The sequence below is a fragment of the Dermacentor variabilis genome, unplaced genomic scaffold, assembly GCF_050947875.1.
Source record: "Dermacentor variabilis isolate Ectoservices unplaced genomic scaffold, ASM5094787v1 scaffold_17, whole genome shotgun sequence".
Classification (NCBI taxonomy): Eukaryota; Metazoa; Arthropoda; class Arachnida; order Ixodida; family Ixodidae; genus Dermacentor; species Dermacentor variabilis.
In genome coordinates this window covers 8,663,395-8,685,669 of record NW_027460335.1, presented here as the reverse complement: position 1 = coordinate 8,685,669, position 22,275 = coordinate 8,663,395, and the positions used below count along the sequence as shown (strand labels likewise).

Genomic DNA, 22,275 nt, shown 5'->3' with positions numbered 1-22,275 from the left:
AGCGATAGTACATTCAATCATTACAACATCATAGTGCTGTTTAACAATAATCTCAACGCCTCCACCGCGAGTGTCTCTACCCCATCTAAACATTCGGTAGTTTGGTGGCACTATACAGTGACTAGGTACATTGGTGTTCAGCCATGTTTCGCTTACCACTAGCACATGAGGGGTCTCCGTCAGCAACACGTATTCTAAGTTACCTTATTAACAATACTGCGTGCATTCAGTGACAAGATTCGAAGCTATGAATCGGTTGAAGTACACGGATAATCGCTGGGACTGCCTGAGGGACCAGAGTCATCACGCGTGTCAGCTGTCGTTTGTGCGCTGTGCTTGTTCTTATCTCGGTGAGTTAGAAGAAAACGTGAGCTTGTCGTCGTTCAAAAATACCTTCACGCCCTTCGCCCTTTCGGCTGAAGCACTCGCCCACAACTTTCATCGCACATCTACTGTTTCCTTTGCATAATCATTGCTGGTACAAACTGATTTTCCTTTAAGTCTTTTGCAGTTCTTCAGTACCTGCTCCTTTTCTCTGGTATCATAACACTTCATAATAACTGGTCTCTATCGGTTACTGTTTTTTTTACCAATGCGATGAATTATTTCTGCAGTTTTAACTTGAACCCCCAGTTTTTCATGAAACAGTTCATCAACGGCAGCTGCCCTCAAGTTCGCCTCTGAGTCACCGCTTTCCTCCGAGATTCCAAAAACCAACAGGTTGTTGCGCTGGCTGCGGTTTTCATACTCGATCAAGTTTTCAGCCTTGTGCCGAACTATAGCCTCAAGATGCCCAGTTTTCTTGTTCATTTCCTTTTCTTGTTCATTTCCTGCATCATGACAAGAAATTCAGTCAGTCAATCTGTTTTTGCGTTTAACTGCACGACGTTCTCGCTTTTTGAGGATAGACGGCAATCAGTCGCCGCCTGATTCTATATAGTTGTTTGCAGCAGCTCGGCCGATTGAGCCCCGGGATTTTCTTCTATGTCTCCTGACACTAATAGCAACATCATGGACCAACAGTCAATAAAAATGCAACAAAGCCTGTGAGGGCTACAGCAGGATCACCAAAATTTTTTGCCACTTCTGTAGGAACAATCAGTACATTAAGGACCAACCTGCACAATCAGCAGAACCGGGTGAGCCATGCTGTCCGCAGGCCAGGTGCCGTGCCGTGCCCTGGGCAACTCCAGCGATTTTCTTTTTACTACAGCAGGGTAACAACAATTTCACGTTTCTGAGACCTTCCTGTCACGTATGGCATATCCGATAGTGGAATTTATCGGCAAATTTGAAAGTACCTTTAAATAAGCGAAACGGCGCAGCAACAAAATTTACATCTGGCAGAGCAGTCGAGTAAACCACTTCGTGTGACGTAAATGCCAGTCAACGAAAACGGCGAAGGGCAGACTCTCAGCCGATTCGTGACCGTGCCGGACCATGGCCACAAATTGTTGGGGTGACAATGTCAGCCGCGCCAGCTTTTCGGAACTGTCGAACAGTGACAGCTCCGATTTCGATCGACTCAATAGCCATGAATCGACGTTCGCCTTCGACATTCCGTCAGACCGCCAGCAGCAAGCGCAACGTACCGCACCGCAATGCAACACAAAGACCTAGGGTAAACCCTCACCGCTGATTTGATACGGGTTACTTGCTATTTTAGGTGTTTCACCCCTTCTCCGGGAATCGTTTTACAGCACTCATTATGAGACGTCTTGGAACGCTTCTTTCCGCACGTGTATGTCGATCTGTAGAGCGCACTGTTTCGCCTCAATTCCTCACGCCAAACACTGGCTATGGATCAGGATCGTGGTATCCACGAAGCCGTCGTTTCCCATCTGCCCGTGCCATAATTTCCCTCGTAACTGAATCTGGCCAATAACTGAGGAGAAGCCAAGGCAGGTCCGAGGCGATTAACGAAATCTATTTTGTAAACATCCGTGACAATCTCCAGCCTGCTGTTCTTGAAGAAATTACGGAAGTGTGCAGGGAAACGCACCCGTCCGTTGACCTTTTGGACGCAAGGGCTCTTGTTCGAGAGCTTCTTGGTGTCTGAAGTTTTAGATGCCACGCTCCCCTTGGCGCTGTTTCGCGTTTCTTCGCCACCTGTGCTAGAATGTACTAGAAAATACTGGGACAGTGGCAAAATCGGTCCTCGAATACGTGGACAGAGCGTGAAGCCTTTGCCGCGAACACCCGCCGTAGGCTCTGCTTTGGTGAAACCGTGGGCTTTCTCCCTTCGAAAAAGCGGCGGGCATCTGATACATGTGTGATTTAGCCACTAACGCGATAACACCGGTGATGTTAAATTGTGCGAAACTGTGAAATAATCCTGGAGCGACTAGCCACGCGAAAGTATGCGCTTGTGTCTCATATGTCAAGATTTATATCTTTCCTTTCTACGCGGACAACTTTCCCACCGCATTGGTCGTGTTGCGACTCACCATTCTGAAAGCGCCGATTCATTGTGGCACCTGATTCGTGTCTCGCGAATTCACGAGCGACCTGACGCCAGCCCTGCCAGCTCCAACTGCGGTACGGGTTTCCACGAGACGTGCGTCCACCTTGTTTTGTGTGACATGTTGCGTGGTTGTTCAACGCTGAAGTAAATGCCTCGCGCACCTGCGAAACACATATCGAGTGTACCATCGCCAGGAATAACGGGCTGCCTGTCAACAAGTTCATTTTGGGGGTGACAATTAGGCGGTGAAAGCGAGACGGAAATAGAGGACGCCCCTTTCGGGCCACAAAGAATGGGCAAGAAGCATAACTGCGAGTCAGCCTAGTTGGAATAGATTCATTTTTAAAGAACTTTTTGCGCGCAAAACAAACAAGGACAAAGAAAAGGAGCAACACAAGGACGGGCGCTTTCACGGACCGCAATAATAAGCACAAGAATTGCTGCGTTGTTTAAGCCATAGTTGGGACAAGTAGAAAGAGGGCCGGAAGAACTAGAAATGAACTGAAGCATAACTGCGACTCGGCCTAGTTAAAAGTGAATCTGTTCATTTGTACCAAATGAATCTGTACCATAGAAGTCATCAGGAAAATGCACGGAGGTTAACCAGGATGCACCCGGCAGGCTACACTGCACTGGGCAAGGGACATTCTGTGGCTGTGAACAATTAGTGAATGTTTTTCTGGGCTACATGTTACTGTGATAAGTACCATGAAAGAAAAAAACATCCGAATAGCTCAGTTTGTAGAGTGGTGAACTGCAGCAATGTCATCCAAACCGGACATCCATACGTTGCTGCATCAAGTGTCTCCTACAAAAATCTCCACGTTGAACCGTTTATCATATAGTGGCGGGTAATTTTCCAATCAGAAGAAGGAGATCGCAATTGACAGTGACATCGTCACCAATTTCCTGAAGCTGTCCTTGACCCAGATGTTCGTCTTTCAGACAGATACCCATGTTCCGCACTGGTGATAATTGTACACGCCTACTGCTTTGGTGAAATGTGTTCTTTTCGGTGGCTCTGTCACCGAGGTGGCCCAGCTAATAAAATCAGAGCCTCAAGTAGACACCACAACAGGTACACTTCCTTGTAAGCACCAGCCGGAAAGGTACATTCTACGGGGGTATGCGGTCTGCCGAACAAGACCCCAGTCTTCGAGGACTGCATGGATGCGCGAGAGATGTGTGACGTGAACTTGTGCTAGCTAGAAAACAGGGTCTGTTTCGCAGGCCTACGCGTAAAGTGTCTACTACAGCTTTACCGCATCCTGGCCAACCCAGGTCACCTCCTCACTCAGTCACACTGAAAGGTAAAAAAAAGGGGGGTTTTCGTTGTGAGAACAGCATTTTTCTACCAGCTCGTTCGCCATATTTTGAATAAAATTAAGATTTAGTCTCAAAAATAAATTTCTACGCAGAAAAGAGTTAATCATGCGGGCTTCGTAGTTGGCGACACCAGGCTCGATTACGAAAAAACACAGACGCATAGAAAGTGCGCAATCGCTACTTTCTACGCAATGACAAACGCTGCGACTCAAGAGAAACCTTCGCGCTGCGTTCCATGGGCCAGGCCTAAATTATCCCGTTACTCGGACACGTTGTTCAGCAGTCCAGACAAGCCGGTAGGCGTGCCGACATCGTGCTGTCGATAGCTCAGTTGGTAGAGCGGTGGACTGTAGACGTTTTATCCGAAGCGGGCATCCGTAGGTCGCTGGTTCGAATCCGGCTCGACGGACTGAATGTTTTTTTTTCTCTTAGTAAGTCTTGCGGACTTCTGTTTAACGTTATGTCACCATCACAATCAAACATATATTTTGGTCCAACAAACGCAAGCGCTTTGAGCAGAAATGCAGTTGGCTGTTACATATTAACCCTTTATATCCCACAGGTGTCTCACGAGGTGAACATTGCTGAAATCTATATTTTTAAAGAGTTCATGTTCATGGAAAGACACGTGAAAAAAGTTAAAACGATTCCTCTTCATTTTATAGGAAATTTTATTACGCCACAAACGTTGCAGCTAGGAGTGGGGGGTAGACATTCCCCGAAAATTTAGGATGCATGAAATTTCTCAAAGCAGTTGATTTTTTGTGCATCAACGCACAAATACACAGAACACTTTTTACAAAAGAACCTTGTGCGCCTGGTGCATGAGCTTAACTTGCACATGGGGGCGTTTTTTTTTGCGCCACTTTCACTGGCCAATGGCCAACATTGTCGTGCCGCACAGAATGTTCAACATGATGGGCTCTCTTTGAAACAACTACAGCTGCTGAGCCTGATGCCTTCAATGAACTAGATGGTGACACAACACTCGCAGGCACAGGATCATCACCATCCCGGTTCAATTCGGGCATGCCCTCGAGTGAGCGCATCAATCCAAGTGCCACCCGGAACTTAAAGTCAACCAGCTGCATATCTGCCGATTTCGCTTCGCGGTAAAGCAGAAAAGCGTTCACAACCCCAAGATCGATAAGGTGAAAGCATATCCTTTTGTACCACTTCTTTGTTTTCAAGTCATTTCTGTAAAATGACAGAAGCATATCTGCTTTGTCTACTCCACCCATGCTCTTGTTGTACACCCTAATGATGTTGGGCCTCTGCACATCCACATAAGTCTTGGTCTTTCTGTCGTAGCGCCTGCATGTATCAAAAGGTTCAATGCTGTGGATGTTTGATGCAGCTGTCACTGTGCGGTTGTCGTTCCAGGCACAGATGACAATTCCTGTGCTCTTTTCTGAGCAGAAGTCGAGTGATCCTCTCTCTGCTTTTTTCAATTCCTTTTCAGTTTTTAGAGGGCAGTTCCCCATCTTGTTTTTCTGATGGTGGCAGTCTCCAAGTCCTCTCATTTTCATTCCATTTAAAAGCTCGATGGAAGCGAAGAAGTTGTCGAAAAATACTTCTGTTCCCGGAGGGCAATCATGAGTGAGTCGCAAAACGACCTTCCCACTTTCGCCTACGTCTGCCGTGGTGTTTGGGGGGTCTTCGATTAGGTTGTCACCATACATGTAAAGCCGATATACGTATCCAGACCGGCCTGCCAGGGCCCAAGCTTTGTAGCCCCATTTTTTAGGCTTACTCTTCATATAAACTTTCAGAGAATGTCTGCCCTTGAAAGGGATAACCATTTCATCTACAGCAACGCAAGTTTCAAGTTTGGCAGCTTATGAAAATGTGTTATTTAAGCTCGTAAGCACATGTCGCACCTTATGCAAAAAGTCATAGCCTTCTTCTCCTTTTTCCCGCGCTTCATCATTGTTCCCTGCATGAAATAGGGACATGATTTCGTCGAACCTGTTTCTTGTCATGCAGTCGCCGATATCCGCTTGACGAGTGTTCGCTGACCAGTACATCCTTGTAAAAGGAAGGTCAACAACAGACATGTAAAGGACAATGCCAGTAAACGTGCGCATCTCGAGGACTGACACCGGAAGGATTCGCGTGCGATTTTCTTGGGTGCTGAATCTGTTCGTTTCGAAAGTGAGGAACTCAATGAGGTCAGAGTCAACGAGTTTCAGGAACATGCTCAAGGGGCGCTTCACTCTTTCTAAACCGTCCGCAGGCTTCAAAACACTTTCTTCCTCTCCCCTATTGATATTGATGTCCTTTTTCACCCAGTGCCAAATTTCTGTTTGCTTCTTGTTTTTGGTTGATGTGACTTGCACGTCTTCACTGTCTGAAGAGCTTTCGCTGACATTCTGCACTGTTCTCTCCAGCGGCGTGTATTCTTCATCGCAATCCGACCCCTCCAAGTTTTCGTCCTCACTTCCACTAGGGTATTCAAAAAGAATTGCTTGAATTTCTTTGTCAGTCAAGCGCTGCCTGCATATAAAAAAAACGTTCTTCAAAATCAATACACTAGCACAAGTCGCTGCTAGACAACGAGTATGAAGGTTCACTTGATGGAAATTAAATTCGGTGCCGCAAATACTCTGACATAAGCGCTCAATGAAATCATGCTCGTTCATGCATTTCTCTGGAAGGACGGACCCCAGCTTCCTGTCTGCCACAAATGTGTATCTAAGCTGAACGAAGTGAAATGCTCGACAAGGAGCAGTCGTAGCAACGTGAAACTGCGTAAGTATATTCGCTAGACTTCCGCAAAACTGCTGTCAGTGTTTTCAATATTACATTATCAGAGTTCAGGTTACCACAACAGAAAAATAACGCACACTTAACGCCTTGGCCGGCTGCACGTGGAGTCCATGTTTTCGATGCTCAAAATGCTGTTGTGCGGTCCCCGTGGCGCCATCTACTGACAGCGAGTGCAAGCACCAGCTGCCGCGTTCGTGGAAGCTAGGAGCACGGGGTTCCTAAAGCATATTTTCTACCTCGAAAAAAATTAAAATAACACTGCCACGTTTGTGGCACCTAGGATACAAAGGGTTAAACCAAATTGGCGCTAAGAAAAAGGAAAGACAACCGTAAACTGCAGAGGATGACACAGCAACGAAGTTCATAACATATCATGGACATGGAAATCAGTAACTGGATATCGCGGAAAGGCTTTTTCTTTCAGTGAACATAACATAAACACCTCTAAAGCAATCTGCAACGCTAGCAAATCCTGGGTGAAATATATTCGGGGCCTTGGGTGGGTCGATAGTCGTATAATGATATCGCGTTGCAGTCGTTAAGCTGAAGCATGCTAACCTACTTGCTAACTTACTCCGTGATTGACTTTGGTGTTCTCGTAGAGCATACACAGCTGAGCAAAGGGAAGAGGGGGTGGCATTACGAATAGCTGAGTTGTGAAGAGGCGATCCACGAAGAACCTCTCTGACGTCATACGTTTACAGCGGCAAGGAGCTTGGAGAAAAACCGCAACCCATGTGGCGCCGGTTAATTCTCCAGAAATGGCGTTTGCATTGTGCAGCGAGACAGTTAAGGACGTTTTACGATGCCTTTGTACGGAGTAAGAATAGGTCATTGAATGTCAATTAAGGAGTGACAATCGTTCACTTTTTTCAAACAGCATGATAATTAACCTCACTCATCCTCGCTCATTTCTTCGACACGAGCAAAGTCATCACAGGCATAGCCATCAACATGCATATAAAGGGAAAAAATCATCGCTTCTGCATAACTTAGAGTATATACGTCATTCTAACGTCACATAGCGTCAACCATTCAGCATGAATGCAAGTGTCCAGGCCATCACATTGCGCCCACGGCGGCCGCATTTGGATGGTAGCGAAATACAAGAACTGTCAGGATAAATCCTGAATACAAGGCTGGTCAGAATAAATCATGAGCCCCCCACAACAACTTGCCTCATAATCACGTTGAGGTTTTGGCAGGTAAAACCACAAAGTTTATTTTAAATGTCCAGGTAAAAAAAAAGATTCGCATCCACAGAGTGCAAGGATACGGGGGATCCGCATAACGTTTTTTACACACTTCTGCGACGAAGTATGACGAGCGTATATTTTCACAACCGAATTAGCTCGATTGCGGTTCGTTGAGTGCACATCAACTCCTTGACCGTGAGTGCCGTGCACTACAATTATCACCTAGTGCGCCGCCTTCAGGATCATCATCATCCCCAGCCTGGCTACACCCCCTGCAGGACAAAGGCCTCTCCCATACTTCTCCAAGTACCCCGGTCATGTGCTAATTGTGGGCAAGGTGTACCTGCAAACTTCTTAATCTCATTTGCCCACCTCACGTCGGGCCGCCCCATGGTACGCTTCCCTTCTCTTGGAATCCAGTGCGTAACCATTAATGACTGCTCGGTTATCTTCCCTCCGCATTACATGCCCTGCCCATGCCCATTCATTTTTCTTGATTTCAACTTAGATGTCATTAACTCGTGTTTGTGCCCTCACTCAATCTGCTTTCTTCTTGTCCCTTAAAGTTACACCCATCATTCTTCTTACCATATCTCGTTGCGTCGTCCTCAATTTAAGTAGAACCCTGTTCGTAAGCCTCCAGGTTTCTGCCCCGTAGGTGAGTAGGTGAACCCATCAGTACTTTACCCATCGCCGATTCCACATCTTCATAGAAACTTTCGACTTCCTGGTCATCTTGACTTGATGTAGTCGCGTAGACCTGTACGACCTTCAATTTGTACTTCTCAATAACTTTCATAACAAGATCTGCTACCCTCTCATTAGTGCTATAGAATTCCTGTATGTTACCAGCTATATCCTTATTATTCAAAAATTCGACTCCTAGTTCTCGTCTCTCCGCTAAGCCGTGGTAGCAGAGGACATGCCCGCTTTTTAGCACTGTATGTGCTTCATTTGTCCTCCTAACCTCACTGAGCCCTATTATTTACCATTTAATGCCCGCTAATTCCTCCAATAGCACTGCTTGAATCGCCTAACGAGATAATGTTCTAGCGTTAAACTTTGCCAGGTTCAGGAATGCAGGCCTTCAGGATAGGGCTAGCGTATTGTTGCATGTGGTAGCGCATTCAAGCCGTGTTGAAACTAATTTTAGATTGCAGGCATGTGGGGGGGATCTCTGCGAAAACCTTCCATAAAACTGCTGCGCCATTCCCTGCTTAAAAGTATTAAGGGAGAATTTCCAACATATGCGAGAAGGAAGGCGGAGCAGCAGTTACGGCTTAATATTACCGTCTGCACCTTGCCTTCGTTGCAAAGTTGTTACGTTGTCATTCCTCTGAATTTTGCTAACTAGATTCACTGAACAAATGTCATGAAACAATGTACCGACAGCGCATGCCTATTATGTTAAATGTTCTCAGTCTGAAATATTAAAAGTGCGGAAACAATAAGCGAAGATTGGCCCACGCAAAAGACCGCGTTTCTGCCAGAAAGCTCGCCTTTATGCGTTGCGTTCCCCACCAGGGTTTCCCGGTAAACTTTGCTGTCACATGCGCGCCTGTTCCGGGAAGCGTGAGAATCAGTCGGAGATATTTATATGCTATCGCGTTCCACTCTTGAAGGCGAAGCTTAAGTCTCTTCCAATTTTTTTTCGATGTATATAGTCTCAGTTTAGCACTGTGCAATATTTGTAAGGCGTAGTCGACTAACGCCACCCATGTATCCACGCAGAAAATTGAAATTGCAGTGGTCGTCTTGCTTTTATTCATTACCTCCAGCGTATTACTTAGCGTAGCCCACGTTGTATGAATCGGCAGCGTGCTGTGTAAATTCTTCAAGGTTCCTCAGTGTGTCCTTAAAAAAGCAATTTTATTACTTTATTTCCTAACGTGTTCGTACCCACTAACGTGGGAAATTTCCGTAGGCAATGCAACTTTATAGAGGCAGTCTGCGTGCAAATACAGGCAATATCAACAGGCAATTACTCCGGTGGTCCGAGCGTCTCCTTTTTGTAATGCGGAGATAAACACGGCGCGGAATAAACCGCTCTCGGAGCAGGCCTAAAAACTGGTCTGAACCTTTCTGCTCCAGTGCTACAAAGTAAAGCCTAATCGGCCGGTGAGGCTTGATAAGACAGAAAAGATGCCGCTACTGAGGCCAGGTGGTGTTGCCATGTTGCACCTTTGCAAGAGATCCGTTTAACGTCATTTTTTAACGTATTTTAACGTCGAGCCTTCTGGTAGAAACACGCCCTGTTGCGTGGGCCGACCCCGGAAGTAGTGCACAGCCGCGCGAAATCGGAAACGGCTGCTGTAAAAAGGGGTTTGTGTATGCGTTTCCATGTAACAATATTAATTTCTCTCGTATACTCTAATGAAAATCCGACGCTATCATGTCAGTACGTAGCGTGTAAGTCGTACTTTACTAATTTTCTGACGCATTTTACTCAGAGATAATCAATCAGTTCAGTAGCGCCTATGCGCCACGCGGAGGACCTGCGTGGTTTGAGAGTATTTTTCTCTCACAGACAACGCCGCCGACGCCGACAGCGGATTTTCTGAAACATGGGCCATTAACGCTATGCCATCAAAATTTTGTGGCAGTATATCCTTGGACGTTTCATTGCATTTTAACCGACTAAGCCAATTTCTCTCAGAATTAGAAAAAAAATCATTGCACGTACCGGGTATCGATCACAGCACCTGTCGCGTGCTAAGCGAGCGAGCGCTCTACCATCTGAGCTACACCGCCGACAAGTAATAGCGGTAACGTAACGGCTTTTCACTCCGTACCGCTTTTCCCCCTAAAACTACGTCGAGCGCAGAGACCGGAGACTTCCGGAGGCATCCGGTTCGCACTGGAATGACGTGCTATATTCGAATCACTTTTACGGGCGACAGATGTCAGTGAGAGATGCGGACCGGACGAAGCTTACTCACCTATGAAGAAATTCGCAAGCATTTGCGCGCAAGTCCATGCAGCGAAAAGGAGGCTTCATTCGTGCGGCCACAAATCTTCTTCCGATTCGTAAGTTTCCCAACGAATACTGATTGATTGATTGATTGATTGATTGATTGCAGCCAAAAGCATCAAACGGGCTACGTGTATACGCGTAGTGATGGACAGGAGAATAACAGTCACTTGCTGGGTTTTCGTGCACCTACTTTTCGGTACACGAGCGTTTTCGCATTCCACCCCCTCGCAAACAGTTCCGTTGCAGACCCGAGTGGAACTCGCGACCTCTTTCTCAACAGCACAACGACTACCATATGTAGCCACTAGGCCGCCGAGCCGGTCACCGAGTGTCACTTTGAAACGGCTTTTCACCTAAAACGCTTCAGACGCATTGGACGTGTGTGTGCTCTTGCCGCTCCGCACAAGTCGACACCTCAAAACGTCATTCTCGCACGGTGCGATACCTTAGACTCGCGCGGCCATCCAATCTATGGGTGAGAAGGAGGAAGGTTAGCGTTAAATTTTGCTGACGCTCACCCACTTCAGCTCCCCCTACCCGGCTGACTCCTTCTTATCACGAGTCTGCCTTGGAATACGAGCACAAGACCACTTAAACAATTCAAGAAACTCTGCGACACTTCGCAAAAGCGAGGTCGACGGAATTAAACGATTGAAATCATCATTAAACTTGCACGAAATACCGCACTGCCTTCATTCTTTCCTTATTGAAACCTGAATGTATTCCATTCCCCTCTTTTTTCTTTTATATTTATTCGTTCTTTTATTCATTGGTTCATTTATTTATTTGAATATTCTGAAGGCCCGGAGGCACGATAGAGAGGAGTGGTGAGTTAATACGTAGTCATTGGCAAACAACTCGAAAGTTTTCGGCGTAGCTGATGACAGCGACGAAGACAGGAAGGTGGCTCCAGTCGTCGGCGGCCGGTGCTACTAATGCCTGAAAGTAAGCGCTGATGTCGCATTGTCTTCCACTACCAGACCTTCAGTGCGGGATGAAATGTCTAATGGACGTAGCAACAACTCATCTTTAAGGCCAATTTTAGTGCAGTAAATCTCAATGCAGTACAGCAGGCCTACCAACTTCAGCTTCCATTAATCGCTCTCTCTTTCTCTCTCTCCGATCATACGGCAGACGTACTGATCCAGCATATCTGCCTGGATCAACATGAATTACGTCAACATGTTCTTTCCTTTTCCCACTTTTCCCTGCGCAGAGTAGGAGGCCCCAGTCAAAGCTTTACCGACCGTCTTCTCTGCTATCTCACATTAGGAATGTTCCCTCATCCCTCTTGGTTGCTGGGTATGTGTGTGATTTCGTTCTGTCTCCGAATAGGTAATTTGCCAGTAGACCACTTAGGCCATTTCGTATGTGCCAATGGGTATGAATAGGCATGTGCAAGAATAGACAACTTGGGCCCCTGAATATGTGCAACTGAGCATGTGTCACTGGGTATGTGCCAGAATATTTCGCTTCGCCCATTCGGTATGTGCAAATGCAAATGTGAAACTAAGTATGCGAACGTCCCCCAGAATGGGTATGCGCCACTGTGAGGGTTCCCGGATAGACAAGCAAAAGAAGAGCCAAGGGGTTACTTATCGCCAGCGTAAAATTTTAAAAGTAAGCTACAGAGAAGCGGAAAAGCCAGCGTCAATAACAGTCGAGTGTCAAGAAAGTAGTGTAATGAATGGGGCAATAGCGCTCATTCAGTGTGGATCGTTGAGCAACAGAAACGTGAAGATGTCCTTACCAGAAAATTGAGCGAATCGACTACATAGAAGGGAAAAATTAGACAAGACCGCGTGTCGCTACAAATTGCTTCAGTGCTATTCGCATGATTGTTTGCATTAATCATGAAAGGAGTTCCAACGGGTATTTCTTTTTCAGACAATCATGGTATAGTTCTTCGATAGCAGCCCACCAGACTAATAGGACAGGTCACTAGGATAAATATGGTAATCTAATTATTAAAGGATAAAGTGAAATGGACAAATTTTTTTTCGCGAAGTTGTAAACGGAGATGCCAACGCCGTGCAAAAGCGCGCGACACTGTGACAGGGTGTAAAGTGCATGCGCTGATGAAGAAGAAGAAGAAGCCTTCTTTTCGGCAGGTCCACTCAGCTGGCGTTTAGTGAAAATCTTCTATTCCAATACTGTTCAGGACTACCAACGCCGAAGAGCGACACCTGAGAACTGGGCGATGGACGTCCTTCTCCCCCAACGACTGGCCGGCGCCGATCTCCGAACAAGCGAATCGTTTGACTGCGAGGAAGCGTTTGGTCATGGCCCTTTCCAGAAGAGGATGCTCGTCCTCATTCTTCTAGGAGTCTTCTCGGCTAATTGCCAAACCGTGGTGATTTCCCTTATCACTGGTGACGTCGACCATTGGTGCAAGCCACTCGCCGGTTTCAACATCTCTGCAGCCGATTGGAAGAATATTGCCATACCGATCGAGGCCGATGGACGCTTCAGCCGCTGCCGCATTTACGAACGCTGCAAGCCACCCGCTGAACACGGCGATTCCGCTGAGCCTCACAAGATCGGCGCTGTTCTAACCGGGGCCGACGAGTGGCACAGCCGATGTTTCCAAAACACCAGCGACCCACGCGACGTGCCCTGTGAAGAGTGGGACTACGACGTTAGATCGGCCGAGGCCAGTGCGGTGAGCTCTTGGAACATGGTGTGCGACCAACGTTTGCTGCCGGCCACCCTTGTCGCCCTGCAAAACGCCGGCGCCGCAGTTTCCCTTATCCTTACCGGAGCCTTCGTCGACTACGTCGGCAGAAGACTCATGCTACTGTCCTCCGCCACAGCGGTAGTCACCTTCACGGTGTGCACCTTCGCGGCGACAACTTACGTCCGCTACGCTGTGGTGCGCTTCCTTACCGGGGCCATTGTTGCGGTACACACGATTTTTACCTGCCTCATACCGTTCGAGGTGATGACGCACGCGCACAGGCCGCAGCAAGTGCTCCTCCTGGCGGCTCTGGGCCTGACGTTATGTGAGGTTTGGAATGTCGTCATCAAACCCATGGTCATCGACTGGCGTCTGAAGCAGGTCATGTTCCTGGCCCCGACGGCTCTCCTGCTCCCGGCTTTGTCTGTTGCCCGAGAGTCGCCACGTTGGCTCGTCGCGAAAGGAAGACTGGACGCGGCCGAAGCACTCATGATGGAGGCTGCTGAAACCAACAATGTCCCACTTCCTGTCACGGCCTGTCTCGTGGAGAAGCTGAGAGAACAGATCAAGAACCACGCAAGTCGCGAAGGTGCGGATACGGAAGACTTGGTCGACTATCGCTCCTTCCGGCGTCGAGCGTTGGCCATGTTTGCCGTTTGCTTCTCCATATCTTTTGTTTTTTACCTCGATGCCTTCTCGACGGCGCAGTATAACGAACTTTGGATCCCGTTCCTCACGGTTGTCGTCACAATGGCGACGTACGCGGGGATGCACTTCCTAATGACCGGCGTCGCCCTCGTCAGAGTGCTCAGCTTCTGCTTCCTGTTGACGGGCTTCATACAATGCGCGCTGAGTGTGGCGGTGGGCGCTGGATTCGTCATGATCAGCAAGGCCTTACTCGTCCTCTCCAAGGGCGTCTCAAACGTAATCTTTGTACACTGTTTCACCTACGTCCTGGAACTCTTTCCATCGGCAGTGCGCGCCGGTGTCGCATGCTGGGCATTCGCCTTCGGGCGTATCGCGGCCATGTGCGCGGCAATGACCCTTGTCCTGAAGCCAGCCGGACACGAAGACGTGGTATTCGCCGTTGCGGGACTTTTCCTCTTCGTCTCCCTTCTCGTCATTCGCGTCCTGCCACGAACGACAGTTGTGGAAGAAGCACGAAGCGTGGCCAGGCGCGCATCAGACTCCACCAGGATGTCCATGGATCACATGAAACGAACCCTCGAACAGAGGATGGTACGCAAGAAGTCCAAGACCGGAAGCCAGGAGAGCTCCAAGTCATCCAGCAGGAAGAGTGGGAGGAGTGGTTGCAGCAAAACTCCTGGAAGTTTTAACGTGTCTCGTCGATATCAAACCGAGCGAACGCTCGAATGAAGCCACCGGAAGCTCAGTATCAAGTGACTGGGCACGGTGTCGTGTTGGCGACATCGAAAAGTCGCTTCTTGGATTCGTATGCTATAATTATGCTTTTAAATGTTCTTTTGCACTCAGCCCCCCATAAAAAGGAACTTTCTTATGTTCTAACCTCCTATCTGTGTTGCCTTCACACAGTATCCTTGTGTGTTTCGTGCGCGTTCTTTTCTTACCTGGGAAATATAATTTTCATCACTTTGATAGATAAACATTGGCTCTTTGAAAGTTTATGAGTGCGCTTGACCGCGAGACTACTCCAACTTACCTCAGATGTCCAGGCTGCGCGTATAGAGTGGAAAAAAGAAGCATCATATTTTGCCATTGCGAATATATACATAAAGGCATGCATATGTGCTTTATTGACCACACGCACGTATAATATATATGCGCACTCCACTGCCCAATATTACCTGGAGTAGGGATTCCCCCGATAGAGGCCACTTTGTTCCTCGGCCTACGCATGTAAGTTGAAATTGAAGACTACAGTCCAAACTGATTTGCACTGTGGTCGGACGAGCGCCGCGCCAGAGTTCCCCTACTAACTTAAATGTGAAACTGTTGTGCACGGACCCATGCAATGAGAGACAGTGAAGAAGGAGCGAAGCTCATGTTTGTCGCCAGGCGCTTTCGAAGGTAATAAAACCACGAATCAAATGCAAAGTCCGCACGCAACCGCGTGTTGTTTAAGAAGGGTAAGCGTATTAACCATTTTCTCCACCGGTCGCTTTTAACAACCATGGAACAATGATTCTGCTCCAATGAACAATGAACAATGTTCCTGCCTGCAAGTATTGTTGCATCACGGTACATAAATAATGCACGTTTTATTGCCCCATTTGCCTTTGTAACCAGTACGCTGACTACTATGGCCAACATTTTGAATACAGCGATTGAACTGGAACTTTTGTTAAATTTTCCTTCGAGACAGTCGCACCGCCTTATACCAAGCTATGAGCTGCTTTATTTAATTTATTTATTTATTTATTAATAATGTAATTAGTTATTTATATATTTATTTATGCGCGGATCGTTTTCTTTGGCTTCTAACCCGTTTTCTGGGTCATGAGCAGCCTTTCTCCGCTGAAGGCTCGTCGTCTCATGGTACCGAGTTGCAGTACACGTTCGACGTCAAACGCTCTTTTGAGGGCAACTCCGGCGATTTTATTTTTACTACAACTGAGTAACGGCAATGTCATGTTCCTGAGACCCTCCTGTCACGTATGACGTATCAGATAGTGGAATTTATCAGCAAATTCGGAATTATTTGAAATAAGCAAAACAGCGGAACGACATTTACATCTGGCCGAGCAGTCGAGCACACCCCTTCGTGTGACGTAAATGGTAGTCAACGAAAAGGGCGAAGGGCAGAGACGCTCAGCCGATTCGTGACCGTGCCCGACCATTGCCACAAAGTCTTCGGGTGACAATGTCAGCCGCACCAGTTTTTCGGAGCTGTCGAACAGTGACAGCTCCGATTCCCATCAGCTCGACAGCCATGAATCGTCGTTCGCCTTCGACATGCCGCCAAACCGCCAGCGTCAAGCGCAACCCATCGCACGGCGATGCAACACAAATACCTAGGGTAAGCCCTTACCACTGATTTGATGCGGGCTGCTTGCTATTTAGGAGTTTTACCCCCTTCTTCGGGAATCGTTTCGGTGTGCCTTTTTTCATGTTCCTGTCCGTGTCATTTTTTACGCGCTAGTGCAATGTCCCCTTATACGTATAACTCAGGATCGTCGAATCCACTTCGCCGTCCTCACCCCTCTGCGTGTGACGTCATTTCCGTCATAACAAAATGCGGTCAGTAACTGAGGAGGAGGCGACGCAGGTGGTCCGAGGCAGTTGATGAAATCGATTTGTGAAACAGCCGTGACACTCTACCGCCTGCTGTTATCGAAGAAATTACGGAAGTGTGCAGAGAAACGCACCCGTCCGTTGCCCTCTTAGATGCACGGGTTCTTGTTCGAGAACTTCGTGGTGTCCGAAGTTTTAGATGCCACACTCATCCTTGACGCGCTGTTTCGCGTTTCTGCGCCGCCTGTGCTAGAATGTTCTAGAAAATACTACGAGAGTGGCGAGATCGACGCGTGAATATGTGGACAGAGCGAAGCCTTTGCTGCGAGCAGCCGCTGGAGGCTCTGCTTTGGTGAATCCGTGGTATTTCTTCACTCGAATAAGTGGCGGCCATCGGATACAAGCGTGCTTTAGCCATTAACGCGATAACACCGGTGACGTTAAAATTGTACGACGCTGCAAGGTAATCCTGGAGGGACTAGCCGCACGGAAGTACGCGTTTGCGTCTTACGTGGTGATTTATATCTTTCCCTTCCACGAGTGAGACTTTCCCACCGCATTGTTCGTGCCGCGACTCGCCATTCTGAAAGCGCCGATTCATTGTGCCACGTGACTTGTGTCTCGCGAATTCAGGAGTGACCTGGCGGTAGCCCTGCCAGCTCCAACTGGGGCATGGGTTTCCATAGGATGTGGGTCCATTTCGTTTTGTGTGTCGTGTTGTGTGGTTCTTCAACGCTGAAGTAAATGCCTCGCCCATCTGCGAAACAGCCATCGAGTGTTCCTTCGCCAGGAAGAACGGGTTACCTGTCGACAAGTTCACTTTGGGGGTGGCAATCAGGCGGTGAAAACGAGACGGCAGTAGAGTACGCCCCTTTCGGGCCACGAAGAATGGGTAAAAGTTTGAGCTCTGGGGAAAACGGAAGATTGCGCCCCTCATTCAAACATAGTGGTATACAGCGGCCACGTTTGATGAAGCGCTGCTGACGTCAGTTGCTTTTTCTGCGGTGAACAGAAGCGTGCTACGCTGAACAACGCTGTCCTCAACCTGGGGGAGGGGAAGGGCCAAAACATGTTGCCTTTTCACGTGTCGCCTCGGAGATCTTCAAGAACCAAGACAGCGGTTCGTCTCCTCAAGCTAATAGCACCCACCCGCCCGAGGTCCGATGACTGCTTTCATTTTATTCTCCCTTCTGGGTTATTTAAACAGCCCCGCGACGCCTCTTAATATTTCCTGTCATGTGAAGCCTTCACCTTGTTCTAACTAAAACGTTCCAATTTTTGCAACGCAACGTCGTCATCTCTACTTGGTCGCCTTGTACGTCTGGCTAATGGCACGTTCAGCTGGGACTCCTACCATTTAATCAACGCCGGGTGGGTATCCACCATCCCAACAATCCGCATTCGTTGCCCGCGCAGTTTTTCATAAGCGGGATAACATAAAGTAGTGAGCAGTGACCTGCCCAACGGGAGGCGTGACGTATTGTATGTCAGGATAAATTGTGGGGACGGCGCACAACCAGCCAAACGTAGCAGATATGTTCATAACAAGCGTCTAGCTAACGTTGGCACTTGGCGCTTCATTTTATTTCTCTATTGGTCAGGACCAAAACACCGCTGTAATGCAGCACTTAGTGCTGGCAAGGTTGTCATAAATGCGTTGGCTAATTAAAGGAAACACCCCATGGACGTTGCTAAAGAAAGCTTGTAGAACCTAGGTCCATCGTTCGAAATGTAATTTTTGAAAGTGCTGCCCTTTGACTCTGAAGCAATGAGACATTGCATACACCCCTCAGCAGTTGTAGTGGTGGTTCTTAACAGCTTCGCTGAACGTCCACATATTATTTTTAATCTGAGGAAAGCAGAGAGGCCGAACGGAATTGCTTGATCCCTGGCCTGCTACTCTTCCTTTAGAAAAGAGAGAAGAGCAAGGACCAAGTTGACGTGAAAGAGGTTCGATACGAACCGACAAACCAAAAAGTACGTGAAGTTAGTTGATGGCAAATAGACTAAAGGTCATCCTCAGCGAGGATCAAATGAGGTCTGAAACGGTAATGGCCTTAGGAAAAAAGGAATGATAAAACTTTGAAGTTGAGAAACCTCCGCCCTAAAAATTACCACTTAATGCTTTTTAATTTCGCCTTATTCACTGCAGATTTAAAAGACGCGGTATAAAAATACGATGGTAATCAAACCTATCTTGTGTTTACCAAATTACGCTGTCGAATACCTGCATTAAACTGTTTTTTGCATCCCAGACTTATCCCTGAGGACCTAAATAATGTTCTTCATACAATACCATACCATGAATTTGCCTGGCGCCCTCCTACTAGTGTGCATAATGTGGTGAGGAGGAAACGGTAGAACACTTCCTCTTGTCATGCTTGCCGCCATTTCTGCCCATTAAGAAAACACCGTATAAAGACAATTCCACATTATTTTTATTGGACCTAGTCATTATCGATATTCTGTATTTGGAAACTACCTCCCCACGACACTGTCATACGGATGTTGTCGCAGCTATTGTGAGAGTTATAAATTAATCGGGACCACCTTCCTAATAAATTTTAGATTCTTATCTGACTTCCTTCTATGTTTCTATATATATTCAAAATTTCTCACTAGTGGTTGTTTGCAGATTCGACTAATTATTTTCCCAACTCACCCGATTGTTGGCCAGTCCGCATCGTGGGTATGAGCCACTCGCCGAAGAAAACTAAGCGACCCGCTTGGCGTTTCTATCTCGTTCAATCATGTGGACTTCGCTGTTCGCGGCAGCAGCCTCAATTAGAAAGGAAGACAAGGGAGAGAGAAGTTATCAGGGAAATTGCACGGAGGTTAACCAGGATGAACCCGGTAGGCTACACCGCATTGGGGGAAGGGTGAAGGGAATTGAAAGAGGAGAAGGAAGGGATGTTCGCAATTTTGCACTGTCTGCTGAATAGTTTCGAACTTTCCTCGCTAAAACTTATTCATCAATGTTATAGATTTTGAAACTTATTACCTTGACACGTCTGTAAAATCTGATCGAGTCTTGGACAATCCCCGTGAGTGAATATGCGCCAAACGCATCAAGGACGTCATCATCATCAAGCGCTCATCGCTGACTCAATGAAGGACAACTCAGTCAGGGGACTCAAGGACAACACTGTCACGCAGAGACGCCTTCGCACTGCGTTCCGCGTGGCATGCCTCAATTGTCTCGGGACTAGGCCCCATTGCGGCCGTCTGTGTCATGCGGACGAACACCCATACATTGCGCCGCCGTCCCGTTGATGCTTAAGTTAAGGATGCCGTCCTGTTTTTGGAGGTCCTTCAACCGACTGTACAGCAAAACTTTTAAATGAGCCCATATGGTTTGCGATACCTGCTGCCGACCTCTGATGATAACGAACGTTTTTACTGCTTTTTTTATTTCTCATGGGAAGGCACAGTTTGTGGAAAGCGCGAATGAAAGACCGGCAACGCCGCACCGTTTCTCCATTCAAGGGTGAATCTCATTCTCGTGGCTGTGCCGTGAAAACATGTTTGCGGTAAATGTGATGTTAAACAGGACTGGTACCCCATTTGCGTGAGGCGCTTACCACCGCTTTCAAAGCGGAACCAGCAGTTCGTCCTAAAGCTTGAACAATGCGTTTTCTGTGTGTGTTACTTTCATTGCGCCCGCCATTCTGTGGCTGTGAACAATTGGTGAATGTTTTATTGCGTTACATGCTACTGTAGTAAGTACCATGAAAGAAAAAAAAATTCCGAATAATTCAGTTGGTAGAGTGGTGAACTACAGCAATGCCATCCAAAGCGGACATCCATACGTCGCTGGATCGAGTGCCTCCTACAAAATTCACCACATTGAACCGTTTATCATATAGTGGCGGGTAATTTGCCAATCAGAAAAAACAGATGGCAATTCGTCGTGACATCGTCACCAATTACCTGAAGGTGTCCTTGACCCAGATGTTCGCCTTTCAGACAGATACCCATGTTCCGCACTGGTGAAAATTGTACACGTGTACTGCTTTGGTGGAATGCGTTCTTTCCTGTGGCTCAGTCACCGAGGTGACCCAGACAATAAAATCAAAGCCTCATGTAGACACTACAATAAGTATGCTTTCTTGTAAGGACTAGCCGGAAAAGTGCATTCTGCGCGGGAATGCTGTCTGCAGAACAAGACCCCAACTTTCGAGGAGCACATGGATGCGCGAGAGCTGTGTAACGTGAATTGTACTTGCTAGAAAACAGGGTCTGTTTTGCAGGCCTCCTCGTAAAGTGTCTGCTACACCCTTTGTGCATCCTGGTCAACCCAGGTGACCACTCACTCCCACTAAAAAGTAAAAAAAAAAAAGATTCTTTCGTTGCGAGAACAGCATTTTTCTACCCGCTTGTTTACCATATTTTGAATAAAATTAAGATTTACTCGCAAAAAATAATTTCTGTGCATGAACGAGTTTCTCACGCGGGCTTCCCAGTTCGCGACAGCACACTCGATTGCAAAAAAAGATGCATAGAAAGGGCGCAATCGCTATTTTCTACTCAAAGGCAAACACTGCGACTCAAGAGACACCTTCGCCCTGCGGCATACGCGCCATGCCACATTTATGCTCTTGCTGCAAAACATTCTTTTATAAACTTCATAGTGAAACCATACCAGTAAAAACTTGGCTACAGAAAAAGGGTATCTTTGTCTCTCCTGTTACCTGTCGCCTTTGTGATGTGCTAGATACAATTGAACATTGTTTTATTAGCTGCATTGATGCCATCCTGTTTTGGATGCCCTCCAACGGACTTTACAAAAGGATTTTGAGATTAACGCTCATACTGTGCGATACCTGCTGCCGACCTTTGATAATAGTGCACCTTTCGATATGTTTTTTCTCGTGCCAATGTTCAGCTTGTGGAAAACGCGAATAATGGACCGAAACGCTGAATAGGTGGTACTTAGAAGGGTACATTTTACACGAATGACACTACACCTAAAACATGTTTATGATGGTCTCGATATACGACCGGACTGGTACCCCATTCTGGTGAGGTGCTTACTCACCACCCTTTTAAAGTGAAATCAACCTTTCTACTCACAGTATGAACGCTGCCTTTTCTGTGTGTGACTTTCATTGTGCCCTCCATTCCCTGACTATGCAGAACGGGACGAATGTCGGGTTGAATCCTACTCCAATAAATACCATGCAAGAAGAATAACATCTCGGGCGGTGGAGCAGTCCAGACAAGCCGGTAGACGATACCACGCCGTGCCGTCGATAGCTCAATTGGTAGAGCGGTGGACTATAGAGGTTTCATCCGAAGCGGACATCCATAGGCTGTTGGTTCGAATGCGGCTCGACGGAATGAATATTTTTGTTTGCTTTTTCGAACCTAATATTCTTGTAGGCTTCTGTTTAATGTAACAATCAAAATCAAACACATTTTCGGAGAACAAACGCAGGCGCTCTGAGCAGAAATGCAGTTGTCTCTTAAATAATAATTTCTGACACATGCGAGTAGGAAGGTAGAGCAAGAACGGTGGTTTAATATTACCATCCTTACTCTTAGCGTCAACCAGTTGGACCATGTTGTATAATTCGTTCTTTATCACCGTCCGGCAATATTTGCAGGTACTGGTGTGCACTAACAACGCAGAATTAAATTACAGCGGTCGTCTTGC

At 47.2% G+C, this 22,275-nt stretch overlaps 1 protein-coding gene and 2 non-coding genes across 3 annotated transcripts; all 3 read left to right on the top strand.

Moving 5' to 3' along the window:
* Positions 1–4,106: 4,106 nt before the first annotated feature.
* On the top strand, positions 4,107–4,199 carry TRNAY-GUA (transfer RNA tyrosine (anticodon GUA)). Its single transcript has 2 exons — positions 4,107–4,143; positions 4,164–4,199. It is a non-coding gene; the product is annotated as a tRNA-Tyr (tRNA).
* An 8,722-nt stretch (positions 4,200–12,921) lies between these two features.
* Positions 12,922–14,899, top strand: LOC142568134 (solute carrier family 22 member 7-like). The gene has a single exon (XM_075678203.1). The coding sequence runs from the start codon at positions 12,930–12,932 to the stop codon at positions 14,781–14,783; it is 1,854 nt and encodes a 617-aa protein (XP_075534318.1). The 5' UTR covers positions 12,922–12,929; the 3' UTR covers positions 14,784–14,899.
* Positions 14,900–21,865: 6,966 nt separating this feature from the next.
* Positions 21,866–21,958, top strand: TRNAY-AUA (transfer RNA tyrosine (anticodon AUA)). Its single transcript has 2 exons — positions 21,866–21,902; positions 21,923–21,958. It is a non-coding gene; the product is annotated as a tRNA-Tyr (tRNA).
* Positions 21,959–22,275: the final 317 nt, after the last annotated feature.

Coding starts and splice junctions, on each gene's coding strand:
- LOC142568134 (XM_075678203.1), top strand. CDS start 12,930: ATGGACGTCCTTCTCCCCCAACGACTGGCCGGCGCCGATCTCCGAACA.